Genomic DNA, 15,743 nt, shown 5'->3' with positions numbered 1-15,743 from the left:
CGAACTGAACAGACCTTTTATTCCCGGCTGCTTTGTGCTTGTCCTCTCTTGTTGATATGATTATACACGTGACTACCGGGACATGTTAATGCGCGCAGCTGTCAATCAATATTGGTGGGCGGGGGGACCGCACTCCTACATAAAGTTGTGGTCGATCTGAAAACCGCTCCAATTGGTCCACCATTTTATGTTGTTAAATTTGAAAAAAAAGGACTGGGTGTGTTTATATCACCCCAATATGACAGTCTATACACTATACTTACACACATGTCTGTCAAAACAGCTTAAAAAGTAGATTTTTCACCATAGGTGCCCTTTAACTTATCATTGCGCTCAGTCAAAACGCGTTACCTGAGAACAAGTAATAGATTCAAAAGAGCCGTTAGATAAAGACAATATGAATTAAGTATCATGTTTAACAACTATAGTGAGATGAAATCCAGCGGAAGATCCTTGGTGAACTGTCCGATCTGCTCTGCTATTATCTGGGGAGGTGCCCACAGAGCACCCGCTCACTGCCTGGAGCTCAGACTCGCGCATATGCTGCAACGTTTGCCAGAGTGTGCGTGTGCGTTTTCAGCGGTGTAGTGTGGACGGAGATCTGTTCAGAAAACGCTAGCTGAAACGCCAGTGTGGACGCAGATTGTTTTCGTTCTAGAATACCATTTTAAAACTAAAACATATAAGTGTAAACGGGGCCTTAGTCTGACCTGTCACCTAAGACCTTTTTAGCATTAGACCCAAAAACATAGCTCTTAGGATCACTCGGGCACTCAAACCCCTCCACCAAAACAAGTTGGCGGTTCATGGGGGAGCTGAACTTTTTATTTTTTATTTCAGGCCTATTTAAAGAAGATGAGGAAAGTGAAGGAGAGAAACGTCATGTCATATCTGGAGAAAAAAATAATTTAAAGACTAATGGTGCTTTAAAAAAGAGAGACAATAATCATTTGACCTGCACTCAGCGTGGAAAGAGTTTGGTAAACAAAGATAGTCTTAAGCTTCACATGAGGAACCACACTGGAGAAAAACCATTCGCATGTATGCAGTGTGGGAAGAGTTTCAAACACTCATCACACCTTAATATACACATGAGGGTCCACACCGGAGAGAAACCATTCACATGTACTCAGTGTGGGAAGAGTTTCTCCCAACCATCATCCCTTAATGAACACATGAGGATCCACACTGGAGAGAAACCATTCACATGTACTCAGTGTGGGAAGAGTTTCATTCAATCATCAACCCTTAATCAGCACATGAGGATCCACACTGGAGAGAAACCATTCTCATGCACTCAGTGTGGGAAGAGTTTCTCCCAACCATCATCCCTTAATGAACACATGAGGATCCACATTGGAGAGAAATCATTCAGATGTACTCAGTGTGGGAAGAGTTTCAGGCAATCGTCAGCCCTTAATCAACACACGAGGATCCACACTGGAGAGAAACCATTCACTTGTATTCAGTGTGGGAAGAGTTTCAGACACTCATCACACCTTAATCGACACATGAGGATCCACACTGGAGAGAAACCCTTCACATGTACTCAGTGTGGGAAGAGTTTCTTTCAATTCTTATCCCTTAATGAACACATGAGGATCCACACTGGAGAGAAACCATTCATATGTTCTCAGTGTGGGAAGAGTTTCAGTCAATCATCATCTGTTAATCAGCACATGTTGATCCACATTGGAGAGAAGCCATACAAATGTGATCAATGCAGCAAAACATTTTGGAAGGCTGCAAAGTTGAAGATCCATGTTAGAGTTCATACAAACGAGAGGCCTTATTCATGTTCTGTGTGTGAAAAGAGTTTTACATGCCAGTCGAATTTAACAAGGCATCAGAAGATCCACACTGGGGTGTGAGACAGTATCTGTGCTTTGAGTGTGAGAAGACTTTTATTACAGCTGAAGTTTTGAAACGGCACCAGATAGCTCACACTGGACAGAAACCAAACAAGTGTTCACACTGCGACAAGAGACCTAAAATCACATGAGAAGATTGACACTGGAGAGAAACCTTTCCAATGTTCACACTGTAACGAGATTTAGTGTATCCTTATATCTGAAAAGACATGAGAGGATTCACACTGGAGAGAAGCCGTACACATGTGATCAGTGTCTAATGAGTTTCAGACACTCAGTGCAGCTTAAGAAACACATGAACATCCACACTGGAGAAAAGCTGCACACGTGACATCAATGCAGCAAAACATTCTCTCCAGTGAAAAGGTGTTTCATGAACTCTGGATGCTAATGATTACTTGTCCATGTTAATCGATAGAGCTTATCGATGGCTGATTAAGCATTGACATTTAAAGAATAAGTTGCATTGCACTGCTTATTTTTTTTTTTTTGGTCATATTTATTCGAAACTGTAAATATTTCACTTTGTTTTGTCTGTATTATTATTTTATTTAACAAACAAGTTTGTGTTTTGGCACAGAAGCATTGCAGACATTGTCTTGACGTACTTCATTTCACCTCAAATGTTTTCCATTCTTGTTTATTGTGTAGATAAATGACCAACAAAAATGCATTAAAATTAAAATACTAATTATACCAAATGAAAATCTTTCCCAAAAGAGAATTTTCAACAAACAAGGCTGAATTGACCCTTTGCTAAGCCACACCCAAAAACCGCCACACACCAATCGTGGCTTATCAATCGTAGCTACGCGCAGGAGGTCTGTCAAGCTTTCGAGAGAGGGAAACAAACCTGATAATGCAAACATGACACATGGTAACCTAAAAGTTTGGACAGGGTGGTGGATTTTTTTTTCAAAACCTAAAACCCAAGGGAGAAATGCCAGCGTGGATCAAGCTCTGTGAGAGGCGCTAAAAGAGCTTGGGTAAGTTTGTTTTGTGTTCGATATTTCTGACACAGTCATAAACAGCAGTAACTCGCACACCTCTTACCCTAAACAAATCTAAACTGTGTTTCCTACAAAAATACAAAGCAGGTTCTGTTTCCCAGTGGTCTTTTTTTTTCACTCGATATTATGAGCACTGCTCCGTTTAAGCCCTTGCAATAGTAGTCATACTAATACCCTGCTGAAAAATCCAGTTTAAACCAGACTAGGCTGGTTGGCTGGTTTTAGCTGGTTGACCAGCCTGGTTTTAGAGGTGTTTTGGCCATTTCCAGGCTGGTTTCCAGCCTGGTCTTAGCTGGTCAAGCTGGAAAATGACCAGCAAAATCCAGCTAAAACCAGCTTGACCTGCCTGGTTTAAGCTGGACATAGCTGGTTTTGGCTGGGCTCCCGGCCTGGTTAGGCTGGTCAAGCTGGTTTTATCTGGTCATTTCCAGCCTGACCAGCTAAAACCAGCCTGGAAATGGCCAAAAACCCTCTAAAACCAGGCTGATCAACCAGCTAAAACCAGCCAACCAGCCTAGGCTGGTTTAAGCTGTTTTTTTCAGTAGGGTAGAAATATTTCCATCTGTTTCAAACTACGAATATTTGAAATTACAAATCAACAGAACAAAACTGAGATGGGATCACAATCTGAGCACTTGCGATCAATATACTTCACCCGCAGCTGTTTTTCAGTCATTTATAACATTCGTTCCCATGTCAGAGCTACAATTCACCGATGTATTTCGTCATTGATAACGGCGTTATACCGCGTTAGTGTCTACTTTTATATTTGTTGTCGGATTAATATTTGCTGGTAAATATTTTGCCTACTCTACTGAAAAAAACAGCTTGGCCATTTCCAGCCTGGTCTTGGCTGGTCAGGCTGCGAGATGACCAGCTAAAACCAGCTTGACTAGCCTAGCCAATTTATTAGCCTAAAAATAAACATAGTCTACATATTTTCACAGAGAAATTACTTTTGCAATTCAACATACGAGACAGAAATTCGATCTTGGTCTATTTTTGGACTAAATTTATTTGGCCAAATTAAAAACAAACAAATTAGTGATTGTATTAGCAGTAATTAAATTAATAATATTGTTAGGCCTATATGAATAGCAAAAACAGTTTTTTTCCTGTGTAGCCTAATATTTAAAAAAAAATAAATAACAATCTCCTAAAAATATAGCTGCAGAAACTGGTGTTTTAAAGGTCACAAATATCATTAAAACATTATAAAACTTTTAAAACATAAAAATTAAAGCCAGAATTGTATGTTGGGGACATTTCATCAAAGTTTATGTAAAACCAGTGCAGTTTTCTACTATAAACACTGAAACCGTGACAAAGTAAATATTACACTCAAGAAGGCTGAGATTATCTTTAAAAACCTTGAAACACAAAAACAATGTTTTCTTCTAAAATACTCAATACTTAAAATTCTTGTGTAAGAAAGTTAATGCACTATTTTTCATTTATTAATTTTGGTCAATATTCGTGAACTTTATTTGCTAATTATATTTATTTGTGTCCTGTGATAATATGATGCACGTCGCCCTTTTTGTACCTCCCGAGTTTCCGTACCTCTTCTCTTCCCCTCCTCCCTCGCATTGTTACTATGCATTCATCACTGAGGGTAAGCTTGGAGAAATGCTGCTGGAAGTATTTCCTTTTCTTTTAGAAATACTAACTGTTTATGTTGTAATTTTGAATGTTTGTGATCTTTATGAAAGATTTGTTGTGTGATTTCGGTATTGTTTTACCGCTAATATAGTTTTTGTGGGAGGTTTCAGGTCTCAGTGTTTAGTATAGCTGCTAAATGCAGGTTGGCAAATCGCCATTTTATACTAAAGTATCTTGTATTTCTCAGTGTAGATTTGTGTAAATAGGGTTCAGATGTGCAGTACAGGCCGAATGTGTTTTTATAGTCTTCTGAGGTACGTTTAATTTGGTCCATCAATCGGTTTACATTTTGTTGAGCTGATCTGCTGTTGAAAGTGAATGGCTTGCTTAATGAGTCTTTATAAGTTCATCAATATAATCAGAGCTGCTGAAATCCTCTTTAGCTCATTTCAGTAGTTCCCGTTTTCACCCCATTCATTATGCTGATGTGTAAATTCCCTCATTGAGCTCATTTTATTGGTGTCAACCAAGGGTGTAGATTTGCTTTTGATATTGGTGGGAAGCTAATGTGATGATATGACATATTCCTTCAGCTATTTTACATCTATTTCAATGTTAATGTGATGTATATCATGTTTCTCCACAATGACATGTTTACCGGGTGGGTGTGATTTTGAGTTTGCCAAAAATATGATGTGATTCTGCATTAAAATTGATGTTGAAACTCGAACATCATTTTTGTTAAAAACAAATTAATTTATACCTAATCCCTACCCATAAATAAAACCCTAACTGTAAATTATTCCCAAAATCAGAGGGGAACAATGGTTTGATAACAATCATGTTGAAGTACATAACCCTAACTGTAAACCTCAGCTTGACATGAACTGTAAACGTATCCCTTAATTCTGATTGTCTGATTGGAATTTACTTCATATTACACTGACCATGTTTACTGTTAGTATTTACAGCAGTGGAAACAAGTATTTGAATAGCACAATAGCTAAACTATTGTGATGCTACATGATTAAATAACTTGTAAATAATCTAATATATTTACATATATTATGTGTGCTTTGGATTATTCCAAAGGGTAGAATCATATTGCCATCATGCTAAGATTACATTAAAATATCAGATTACCCAATTATTAATACCTTCATATTGTACCAATGTAAGTGTAACAATGCATCATCAGGACATATTATTTATTTACTTCTCTTCACATGCCTCTGGGGCATATTTGACTGAGAATAACTCACTGCCTCATGCATTCCTATTTGCTTTTAGATTTAACATAATCATTAGTTAAACATTTCTTTGCATTATATATCTATATTTTGATAACCATTTTGCTAATGTTATCAGTCAATATTTTAGGTATAATATTTTTTATAATGAGATGATCCTTCAACTCTACACAAAATATATATATTTTTTTTTTGAAAAGGCATAAATTGCATTTCGATTATTTTTAATCTTGCCAGATCTGCTCCTCCTCCTTCAGATATAAATACTGGAAAATTACAGTCACTCCACAAGTGAAGACGAGCATCAGACCTTCAGCAAGAAGTGAAATCTGCAAAGACAGAGTTTATTGAAGGACTGTGAGAACATGTGTGATCCAGAACCCTGCAGAATTAAAGATGAAGATACTGAAGAGCAAACAGGTTGGTGTTTATTCCTGATTCTTCAAAAGTAAGCCTTTAAATGAAAAGCTTTGAACAATTCACCTGATTGATTGTACAAGGGCAGTGGTTCTCAAACCATGGTACGTGGGCTTTCTTCTAGTGGTACGAGAAGGAATCGCTGAATAATAAAAGAAGCAGCAGCAGATATGTGTTAGAGAAGCGCTTTTGCAAACCGGTGCGGTTTCTACAAACTCAGAAATTTTCCTGTGCTGCATCATTGGTAAAATAATTACTAAAATAATGTGTGTTCGTAGTTATGTAAAATAATGCGTGATTTCAGTTAAGTTATTTGTTTGGTAAAGCAGCATGGCTTTAGATTTAGTTTGTTACCTCAGATTTAGGATAATTAATTTGGATGTGATTCAAATGGAGCGAGACACAGAACATAGACTCAAGCAACTTGCCATGCTCGAAGCTGAGATGTAGAATATAATTAAAGCTAATGAACTCCGTGTGTTATGGTTTATTTAAAATGTGAACTCCGTCGCACTTAAACCATACCCATCAACCCTCCTGTTTTTGCCAGGATTCTCCTATACTTTACTATTCTATCCCCCATTACGTCACCACCGGACCTAGTGGAAACCTCCAGGCAGCATCACTACTGACGTAATGGGGCGAGTACTTTCACTTTTCACTGCTTACCCTCCCTCACCTCTGCATCGTGTTCAAACCAAACTGAGATCGGCGCAGTGTTTCTTATGGCAGGTTTTTATCCGCCATACATGTTGAGAGATCGAGTTGATCGACTTGATAAGGGATATGTCTTGACATAATCCACACAGATGTGACTTAGTAAAGTGTGAAGTCATGTATGACTTTAATTGTTGCATTAGTCTGAATGTATATGCCCTTATCAGGCAGCGCGTACAGTATTAACAAAAAGAAAAACACACAACTGAAGACACTTAAATGCTTGTATTTGTTGTATTTGCAGCAGCTCTGTGGTGCTTGTCCACAACCTCATGCATTGGGTTAAATTAGGCTGTCCAGTCTCTGTGTACGGTCCGTTACAATCATGGTGGAAACCCAGACAGGCTGTCAGGCAGCGTAATACAGAAAGTGAATCAAAGCGCATCAATCGGTAATTAAAAGGGAAAAATAGAATAAATATCTATATTTTTATATTAGACACACATCTGATGCGTGTATTTGCAGCAGCTCCACGTCCACAACTTCACGCACTGGGTTAAATTAGGCTTTACAGTCTCCTTTCCTTCCATTGTATCTGTTCAGCGGGAGAAACTCAACCAACCCCGTGACGTCAGACACTGCGACATTCCAAGATGGCTGCGCCCTAGGTCTAAAATCTATAGTAAAACACGCCGTTTCCTGCTAAATGCTTACATTAATCCAGTTTAATAGATTTTCATTAAAGTGGAATCCAATGTACAAAATAAGGTTAATTTGACTGAGTGCTTCATTTCTCCTTTAATACTTTACATTTACGTACAGCAGTTTTCTTTTTACTTTTTAAAAACAGCACCATTTTTAATAGACATTTAAAAGCTCATTTTAATTTAAAAGTTGACGCTTTATTGTATTTATTTATGCTTTTTAACTTTAAATACAGTACAGTGTTCAAACTATTTATAATGTTTAAAGTGGATGACAATAATAAATATTAGGATTTCTAGCAATTATAATAGGAGTTAATCTGCCTCTTTGTTTGAACTGTGCAGAGCTTTAGCTGCTTAATAAGCTTGCCACGCTACTGTATTTCAATATTGGTCATTATCGTGGTACGTTTTCTGAGGTGGTACTTGGAGTTTACATGTTCTCCCCGTGTTCGCGTGGGTTTCCCCCGGTTTCCTCCCACCGTCCAAAAACATATACCATAGCAAAAGATTAAACCAAATTATCACCGAAAACAACCCTAGTTTACACTTCTCACGCGGCGACAAGCAGGGGAGTTCTCGAGACCTACCTGAGCTCGAACTCTCCTCTCGCCCTTCTAACGGGAGGGGCTCTCTCCCAGGACCGCATGCCAAATACGCTTTATTGATTATCAGCTAAGTGTGAACTCTTGAATTATAATGTTAAAAGTGGCTGACAATAATAAATATTAGGAATTCTAGCAATTATAATAGGAATTAATCTGACTCTTTGTTTGAACTGTGCAGAGCTGTAGCTGCTTAATAAGCTTGCCACGCTACTGTATTTAAATATTGGTTATTATCGTGGTACGTTTTCTGAGGTGGTACTTGGTGAACAAAGTTTGAGAATCACTGCACTCGGGCATATATTTATTTATTTACAGTGTAAAAAAGGAAATCTAAATCTTAGTCGTCTTTTACTTCCATGTTTTGATCAAATGGTCAGTAAAAGGAGGTTTGTTTAACAGTTAATATGACAAGAAAAAACTAAATATGGTCTGATTTAGATTACAGCCATGTGTAGCCAATGTTTACAGTGTCATTTCACTTCAGATTTTCATCAGATTTTTTTATGACTTACTAAAAACTGAACTTATTTTTTTTATTTCAAACCTATTTGAAGAAGACGAGAAGAGTGAAGAGGAGGAACGTCCTGTTGAAGCTGGGAATAAATGTAATTTACAGACTTCTGGTGTTTTGAAAAGGAGAGACAACAATCGACTGACCTGCACTTATTGTGAAAAGAGTTTGGGAACCAAAAATATTCTCAAGATTCACATGAGGATCCACACCGGAGAGAAACCATTCACATGTACTGAGTGTGGGAAGAGTTTCAGACAATCGCCACACCTTAATAGACACATGATGATCCACACCGGAGAGAAACCGTTTACATGTACTCAGTGTGGAACAAGTTTCAGCCGATCATCAACCCTTAATAAACACATGAGGATCCACACCGGAGAGAAACCGTTCACATGTACTGAGTGTGGGAGGAGTTTCAGCCTATCATCATCCCTTAATCAACACATGTTGATCCACACTGGGGAGAAAACACACAAGTGTGATCAATGCAGCAAAACATTTCTGAGGGTTAAAGACCTCAAGGTCCACGTTAGAGGTCATAGTAATGAGAAGCCTTATTCATGTTCTGTGTGTAAAAAGGGTTTTACAGTGCTGGCACGTTTATTAAACCATCAGAAGATCCACACTGGTGTGAGAGAGTATCTGTGCTTTGAGTGTGAGAAGACTTTTATTTCAGCTACGCAACTGAAACTGCACGAGAGGATTCACACTGGAGAGAAACCTTATGCATGTTCACACTGCGACAAGCGATTCAGACGACCAGAACAACTGAAATCACACCAGAGGATTCACACTGGAGAGAAACCTTTCAAGTGTTCACACTGCGACAAGAGATTCAGTCGACCAGAACAACTGAAATCACATGAGAGGATTCACACTGGAGAGAAACCATACACCTGTTCACACTGCGACAAGAGATTCAGACGACAAAAACAGCTGAAATCACATGAGAGGATTCACACTGGAGAGAAACCGTACGCGTGTTCACACTGCAACAAGAGATTCAGACGACCAGAACAGCTGAAATCACATGAGAGGATTCACACTGGAGAGAAACCGTACGCGTGTTCACACTGCGACAAGACATTCAGACGACCAGAACAGCTGAAATCACACGCAAGGATTCACACTGGAGAGAAACCATATGCATGTGATCAGTGTCTACAGAGTTTCAAATACTCGATGCAGCTTAAAAACCACATGAAAATCCACACTACACCACTGAAAACGCACATCACGTGACCCCACACACACACTCTGGCACCAGCTGCAGTGTATGAGCGTGTCTAAGCTCCAGGCAGTCAGCGGGTGCTCTGTGGACACCTCCCCAGATAAGAGCAGCGCAGGTCGGACAGTTCACCAAGGATCTTTGGCTGGATTTCATCTCACTATAGTTGTTAAGTAGATATTTATTGGCCCGTTTTCTCTGAGTGGTACAGTATGGTATGGTACGAGTCACCTTTATCAGGCTTGCGTCTCCTCTGCCAAAAGGGTACTGATGGTACCCTTTTGGTGGGCGTGGTGTACGACAGAATGTTTCAGTCAACGTCATTCTCGCTCGAGGAAATGTCAAAGTAAAGCTGTACAGGTTGTTCACATGTCATATGGGAAGCACTCCTCACAAAACAGATGCTTCATACACATAAATACTTGTGTAGAAATGTTCATTACTAACCTTTTATGAACAGGATTTGATTATAAATGCAGATCAATGATAAAAATAGCCTACTGTAACCCGACTAGTCCTCTGGAGTTTATTTCCATAGCAAACTTGTTCGTGTAAAGTGAGTGTGGAACGTCTATCCATTTGTCTTTGAATATTTGCTTTTTTTTTAAACAATACATTTTACTTTACTCTGAGCTTCAAGATTTCACTACATTCACATTTTGGAGTAGAATACAAACTTAAAGTATATTTACAATATTAAAATATGATTTGTAAAAGGTTTCCAATAGCTTGTGGATAAGATTTTATGATAATAATGCCTTTTATTTATTGGCGCCTTTTTAAAAATCATTAGAAACTTTTCACTCGGGTAGAGAAATTATTATATATAATAAATTTTATATATATATATATATATATATATATATATATATATATATATATATATATATATATATATATATATATATATATATATATATATATATATATATATATATAAAAACATAATTAACCTGCAGTTATAGCGTATATAGGTGGTGTAAAATATATGTGGTGTGTAAAATTAAGAATAATAATTGAAAAATAACCTGTGTGTGTGTTTACCTGGGCGTTGTTTCGTGTAAAATACACATCCTATCTGTCTACACCGGCTAAATGAAGTCGCCATAGAAAAACAAAACATAACAGTAAAGCCAAAGCTAAACACAGCTGCTCAATGACAACAATGCAGCCATCTGAAATCCATCTACTTCTATCTATCCCTTACATCAGTCTTGAAACAACAAGTGAACTCTACAAGTTGCTGCTCATGTATCACCGCTGAGTCTCAATTATTAAGAGCGCACAGAATCAATAATTAATAAGTAAACGTCCGTGTGTGAGAACTCAACGGAAAAACATACGTGCGCGCGCCGCATGACCAATCAGAAGCGTAGATTCTGACGCTTCTGTGAGCGCCGACCAATCAGAGCGCAAATACCCTGAACTTCCTGCTGTGCGTCACTCGGAGAGCCTTAGAATAACGCTGGAGTGATAATAAACGGGATGTTTATAATGTACGGAATAAATGAAGAGCCACTGTACAGTTCTTAAACTCCACCTACGGTAAGTTTACGAGGCTCACTGTGCGTAATTTATAACACGAGTGTATGTGTCGGAATTTATTTACTCGTCACGGCCGGGTAATATCTAATGTTTACAAATCAAAAATCACAACAACATCAAATCAGTGTTTTACATTAAATTACAGTAAATTAAGCGATAATAGCGTGGGTTTAATGAGGAATACGTTAAGATCGGCGCAAGGTGACCAACTGGTTGTGAATTCTAGAAGGGATACAGCTGCGGATACGCACATCAAAATAGTTAATTTTTTATTAATAAACAATAATTAACAATAATAAACATTTTTACAGTGCTGTAAGTGTTGGGTTTAGGGTTGGAGTAGCGGTAGATGTTACTAAAATACAATTTAATGGGTGGTTTAATAAATAATATGAATAATACTCGGTATGATTACCGTTTTACATACTATGAGGGTTGTGAAGAGATGGACGTTAATAAAATACAATATAATGAGAAATTTTATAAATAATGTAAACAATTCCCGATAATTTTGGGCCGCAGCTGTATCCCTTCTAGCAACAACCCCAACTGGTGTCCAGTAACAGTATCTCTTACTTCACAAGACTATAGTGACTGTTTCATTTATTATATTACGGTAGGTTTGTAAATACGCTGTAAAATACAGTTTATTTAAGTAATAATAATATGACACTTTGTAAGACGAATTTCTACTTAGTGGCGACTGTTCACTAAGCAAAAACTGGTCTTCACGTAGTTATACAACTATAGATGTCACTGTATACTCACACTGTATATACAGTGAATAAGAAGTATTTCATCCCAAGCATTTCTAAAGATGGTGACTGATGGTTGATTTCTGTAAAGGAACATGTCATTCATTTGGTTCTCAGATTTTTTTCTTTATTAAAAACACTTTACAAGTGTACAAACCCTGTCATCGTCCTTGTCCTCAGCCCAAACTGAACCTACAGCTTTAATAGTTTTGTTATGCTAAAAAAAAATACTTCAGAAATAGCCAGCTTTAGTTGTTTTCATTTACAACAATTGATTAAAAACATATAATTATGTATAAATTCTACAAATAAATAATACAAATATAAATAAACACAGTTGTCCCCGTGTTTCTGTCAGTGCTGTCACATTTGCATTAAATTAAACATAAAATGTGTGCAATACACCTTTAAGACTGACTCGGAAGTGACAACATTTGATGGAGAAGAAGCTAACAGTGATCAAGGATGCGTTTTATCATTGAATTGTATGATTTTATACTTGTTTTGTATGATTTTTTGAAGACAACAAGCTTAAGTCTATATATAAGCTTATATATATATGTATATGCCTGTGTGTATTAAGTGTGATGTAACTAATAAATATTGTCGCATACTTTAGTCTTTGCTACAGTTAACTGTTGTGTATTAAAATCAGTGGTAGAAAGATTACTGAAAAATCTTACTTAAGTAAAAGTACTATTACTTGCCTAAAAATGTAGTGCAAGTAGAGTAAAAGTGTTGTAAATATTACTCAGAGTAAAAAGTAGACCTTTCAAAAGTACTCAGGAGTAGTGAGTATTAAGCTGTAAAAAGCTGATGTATTTACATGTCATTTGTGGATGTGTGTAAACGTAACATTCTGTAGTGCATCTAGTTATTGCCCAGCAGGCACACAACGTCATAAGACGTTAATATTAGGTTAGATTTAGGTTGTGATGTCAGGTGACCAAAATTCAATGTCTAGCCTGCGTCTAAGGATAACGTTATTTTAAAATTCAAGAATGACGTTGATATTTAGTTGATTTTAGGTTGTGCTGCAGTGACAAAAATCCGACTTTGAGCCAACATCTTAAACCAACGTCATATTGACGTCAAATACCGACATTGACATCGACATGACATTGGGTTTTGACGTCAACAAAAATGTACTTAAGAGGAGGTAAAAATACACATTTTGCGCAGGGATGTCGGACTCCTCGCTGTGGGTGGTGGATGTCTACGGCCGGGTGTTCAGTCTGTCTGCCTCTAGGGGGCGCTGGAGCAGATCTGCTGACCCACTGCTGGAGCTAAAGCGGCTCTCGGGCTCCAGGCTCTCCTGCTGGGGCATCGGCTGCGACCATCAGCTCTACCTCAACGTCTGCCCCAGTCCTGTGCCTATTCGACACCAGGAGGAGACCTACGAGAACCAGGTAAGAAAACATGCTGTATTTATAGTTTATATAGTGTTTCTAAGGTGGCTCGGTGGTTAGCACTGTGGACACACAGCAGGAAGGTCGCTGATTCGAGTCTCGGCTGGGCCAGTTGGCGTTTCTGCGTGGAGTTTGCATGTTCTCCCTGCATTGGCGTGGGTTTCCTCCGGGTGCTCCGGTTACCTCCTGCAAATATTTCCCAAATGATGTTGAACAGATTCAGGAATTTTTCACAGTATTTCCTATAATATTTTTTCTTCTGGAGAAAGTCTTATTTGTTTTATTTCTGCTAGAATAAAAGCAGTTTTTAATAGTTTTAAAGCCATTTTAAGGTCAATATTAATAGCCCCCTTGATGTTGTCTGTGTGTGTTGTGCAGAGGTGGAACCCGGTGGACGGGTATACAGACGCTCTGCTGCCGACGGACCGCTGGCAGTGGACGGATGAGTCTGGCTCCAACCCTCAGCCTCTGCACAGTTTCCAGCTGCCGTCTGCTAACTGGGAGTGGGAGGGAGACTGGTATGTGGATGATGAAAGCTGTGGGAGAGAATCCACCGAGACCGGGGTGAGGGACAGCAACACACATTTACACTTCATTCAACTACTGCCTAGATCACACTATGGGCTGATAGAAGATTCTGACGGGATGATAACCTTGGATAAAAATATCATGGTATTGAGATTACTGCTCTAAAATAACCCAATAATAATAGTAATAGTAATGTCTGGGTAAAAACCAACATCTTTTTTTCACAATTGAACACGTTATATTTTATTTTAAGAGTCAATCGGTCAATCTGTACTTTTGAAAACACTGTCGGTTGGGTTTAGGGAAGTGGGTGATTGGGTCAATCTGTACTTTTGAAAACACTTGGTTGGGTTTAGGGAAGTGGGTGATTGGGTCAGTCTGTACTTTTGAAAACACTGTCGGTTGGGTTTAGGGAAGTGGGTGATTGGGTCAGTCTGTACTTTTGAAAACACTGTTGGTTGGGTTTAGGGAAGTGGGTGATTGGGTCAGTCTGTACTTTTGAAAACACTTGGTTGGGTTTAGGGGAGTGGCTGATTGGGTTAATCTGTACTTTTGAAAACACTGTCGGTTGGGTTTAGGGAAGTGGGTGATTGGGTCAATCTGTACTTTTGAAAACACTGTCGGTTGGGTTTAGGGAAGTGGGTGATTGGGTCAGTCTGTACTTTTGAAAGCACTGTTGGTTGGGTTTAGGGAAGTGGGTGATTGGGTCAGTCTGTACTTTTGAAAACACTTGGTTGGGTTTAGGGGAGTGGCTGATTGGGTTAATCTGTACTGTTGAAAACACTGTTGGTTGGGTTTAGGGAAGTGGGTGATTGGGTCAATCTGTACTTTTGAAAACACTTGGTTGGGTTTAGGGTAGTGGGTGATTGGGTCAATCTGTACTTTTGAAAACACTGTTGGTTGGGTTTAGGGTAGTGGGTGACTGGGTCAATCTGTACTTTTGAAAACACTTGGTTGGGTTTAGGGTAGTGGGTGATTGGGTCAGTCTGTACTTTTGAAAACACTGTTGGTTGGGTTTAGGGAAGTGGGTGATTGGGTCAGTCTGTACTTTTGAAAACACTTGGTTGGGTTTAGGGGAGTGGCTGATTGGGTTAATCTGTACTTTTGAAAACACTGTTGGTTGGGTTTAGGGAAGTGGGTGATTGGGTCAATCTGTACTTTTGAAAACACTTGGTTGGGTTTAGGGTAGTGGGTGATTGGGTCAATCTGTACTTTTGAAAACACTGTTGGTTGGGTTTAGGGAAGTGGGTGATTGGGTTAATTTGTACTTTTGAAAACACTTGGTTGGGTTTAGGGAAGTGGGTGATTGGGTCAATTTGTACTTTTGAAAACACTTGGTTGGGTTTAGGGAAGTGGGTGATTGGGTCAATCTGTACTTTTGAAAACACTGTTGGTTGGGTTTAGGGTAGTGGGTGAATGGGTGAATTGGTCAATCTGTACTTTTGAAAACACTTGGTTGGGTTTAGGGTAGTGGGTGATTGGGTCAATCTGTACTTTTGAAAACACTGTTGGTTGGGTTTAGGGTAGTGGGTGAATGGGTGAATGGGTCAATCTGTACTTTTGAAAACACTTGGTTGGGTTTAGGGTAGTGGGTGATTGGGTCAATCTGTACTTTTGAAAACACTTGGTTGGGTTTAGGGTA

At 38.6% G+C, this 15,743-nt stretch overlaps 3 protein-coding genes and 1 pseudogene across 5 annotated transcripts in view; all 4 read left to right on the top strand.

Moving 5' to 3' along the window:
- Nucleotides 1–2,284, top strand: part of LOC130221793 (gastrula zinc finger protein XlCGF28.1-like) — a 31,756-nt pseudogene extending 29,472 nt beyond the window's left edge.
- Nucleotides 1–15,743, top strand: part of baiap2l1b (BAR/IMD domain containing adaptor protein 2 like 1b) — a 258,771-nt gene that overhangs the window by 149,642 nt on the left and 93,386 nt on the right. The gene's annotated exons all lie outside the window — the stretch shown is intronic.
- Nucleotides 4,311–10,476, top strand: LOC130221792 (gastrula zinc finger protein XlCGF52.1-like). 3 transcript variants are annotated; one of them, XM_056454390.1, is made up of 3 exons: nucleotides 4,311–4,496; nucleotides 5,991–6,153; nucleotides 8,677–10,476. In XM_056454390.1, the coding sequence occupies exons 2-3, from the start codon at nucleotides 6,099–6,101 to the stop codon at nucleotides 9,876–9,878; spliced, it is 1,257 nt and encodes a 418-aa protein (XP_056310365.1). In that variant the 5' UTR covers nucleotides 4,311–4,496; nucleotides 5,991–6,098; the 3' UTR covers nucleotides 9,879–10,476. The 3 variants fall into 3 exon arrangements, with proteins under 3 accessions (XP_056310365.1, XP_056310363.1, XP_056310364.1); XM_056454388.1 differs by having other exon boundaries at nucleotides 4,312–4,496; nucleotides 8,674–10,476; XM_056454389.1 differs by having other exon boundaries at nucleotides 4,312–4,496; nucleotides 5,971–6,153; nucleotides 8,674–10,476.
- The window catches only part of tecpr1b (tectonin beta-propeller repeat containing 1b), a 42,388-nt gene continuing 37,950 nt past the window's right edge, over nucleotides 11,306–15,743 (top strand). The window contains exons 1-3 of the mRNA XM_056454385.1: nucleotides 11,306–11,409; nucleotides 13,347–13,573; nucleotides 13,952–14,137. Of these exons, the coding sequence (XP_056310360.1) occupies nucleotides 13,349–13,573; nucleotides 13,952–14,137 (411 nt within the window). The 5' untranslated portion in view covers nucleotides 11,306–11,409; nucleotides 13,347–13,348. The remainder of the gene's footprint in view (nucleotides 11,410–13,346; nucleotides 13,574–13,951; nucleotides 14,138–15,743) is intronic.

Source organism: Danio aesculapii, chromosome 3, assembly GCF_903798145.1.
Source record: "Danio aesculapii chromosome 3, fDanAes4.1, whole genome shotgun sequence".
NCBI lineage: Eukaryota > Metazoa > Chordata > Actinopteri > Cypriniformes > Danionidae > Danio > Danio aesculapii.
Note: the sequence above shows the minus strand (reverse complement) of the source record. Positions and strands in the feature narration are given on the sequence as shown.

Bases quoted from the DNA above. Each gene is read 5' to 3' on its own strand.
- LOC130221792 (XM_056454388.1), top strand. From the start codon at position 6,099: ATGTGTGATCCAGAACCCTGCAGAATTAAAGATGAAGATACTGAAGAG. The intron at 6,154-8,673 runs GTTGGTGTTTAT...ACCTATTTGAAG, and splicing joins AGATACTGAAGAGCAAACAG to AAGACGAGAAGAGTGAAGAG.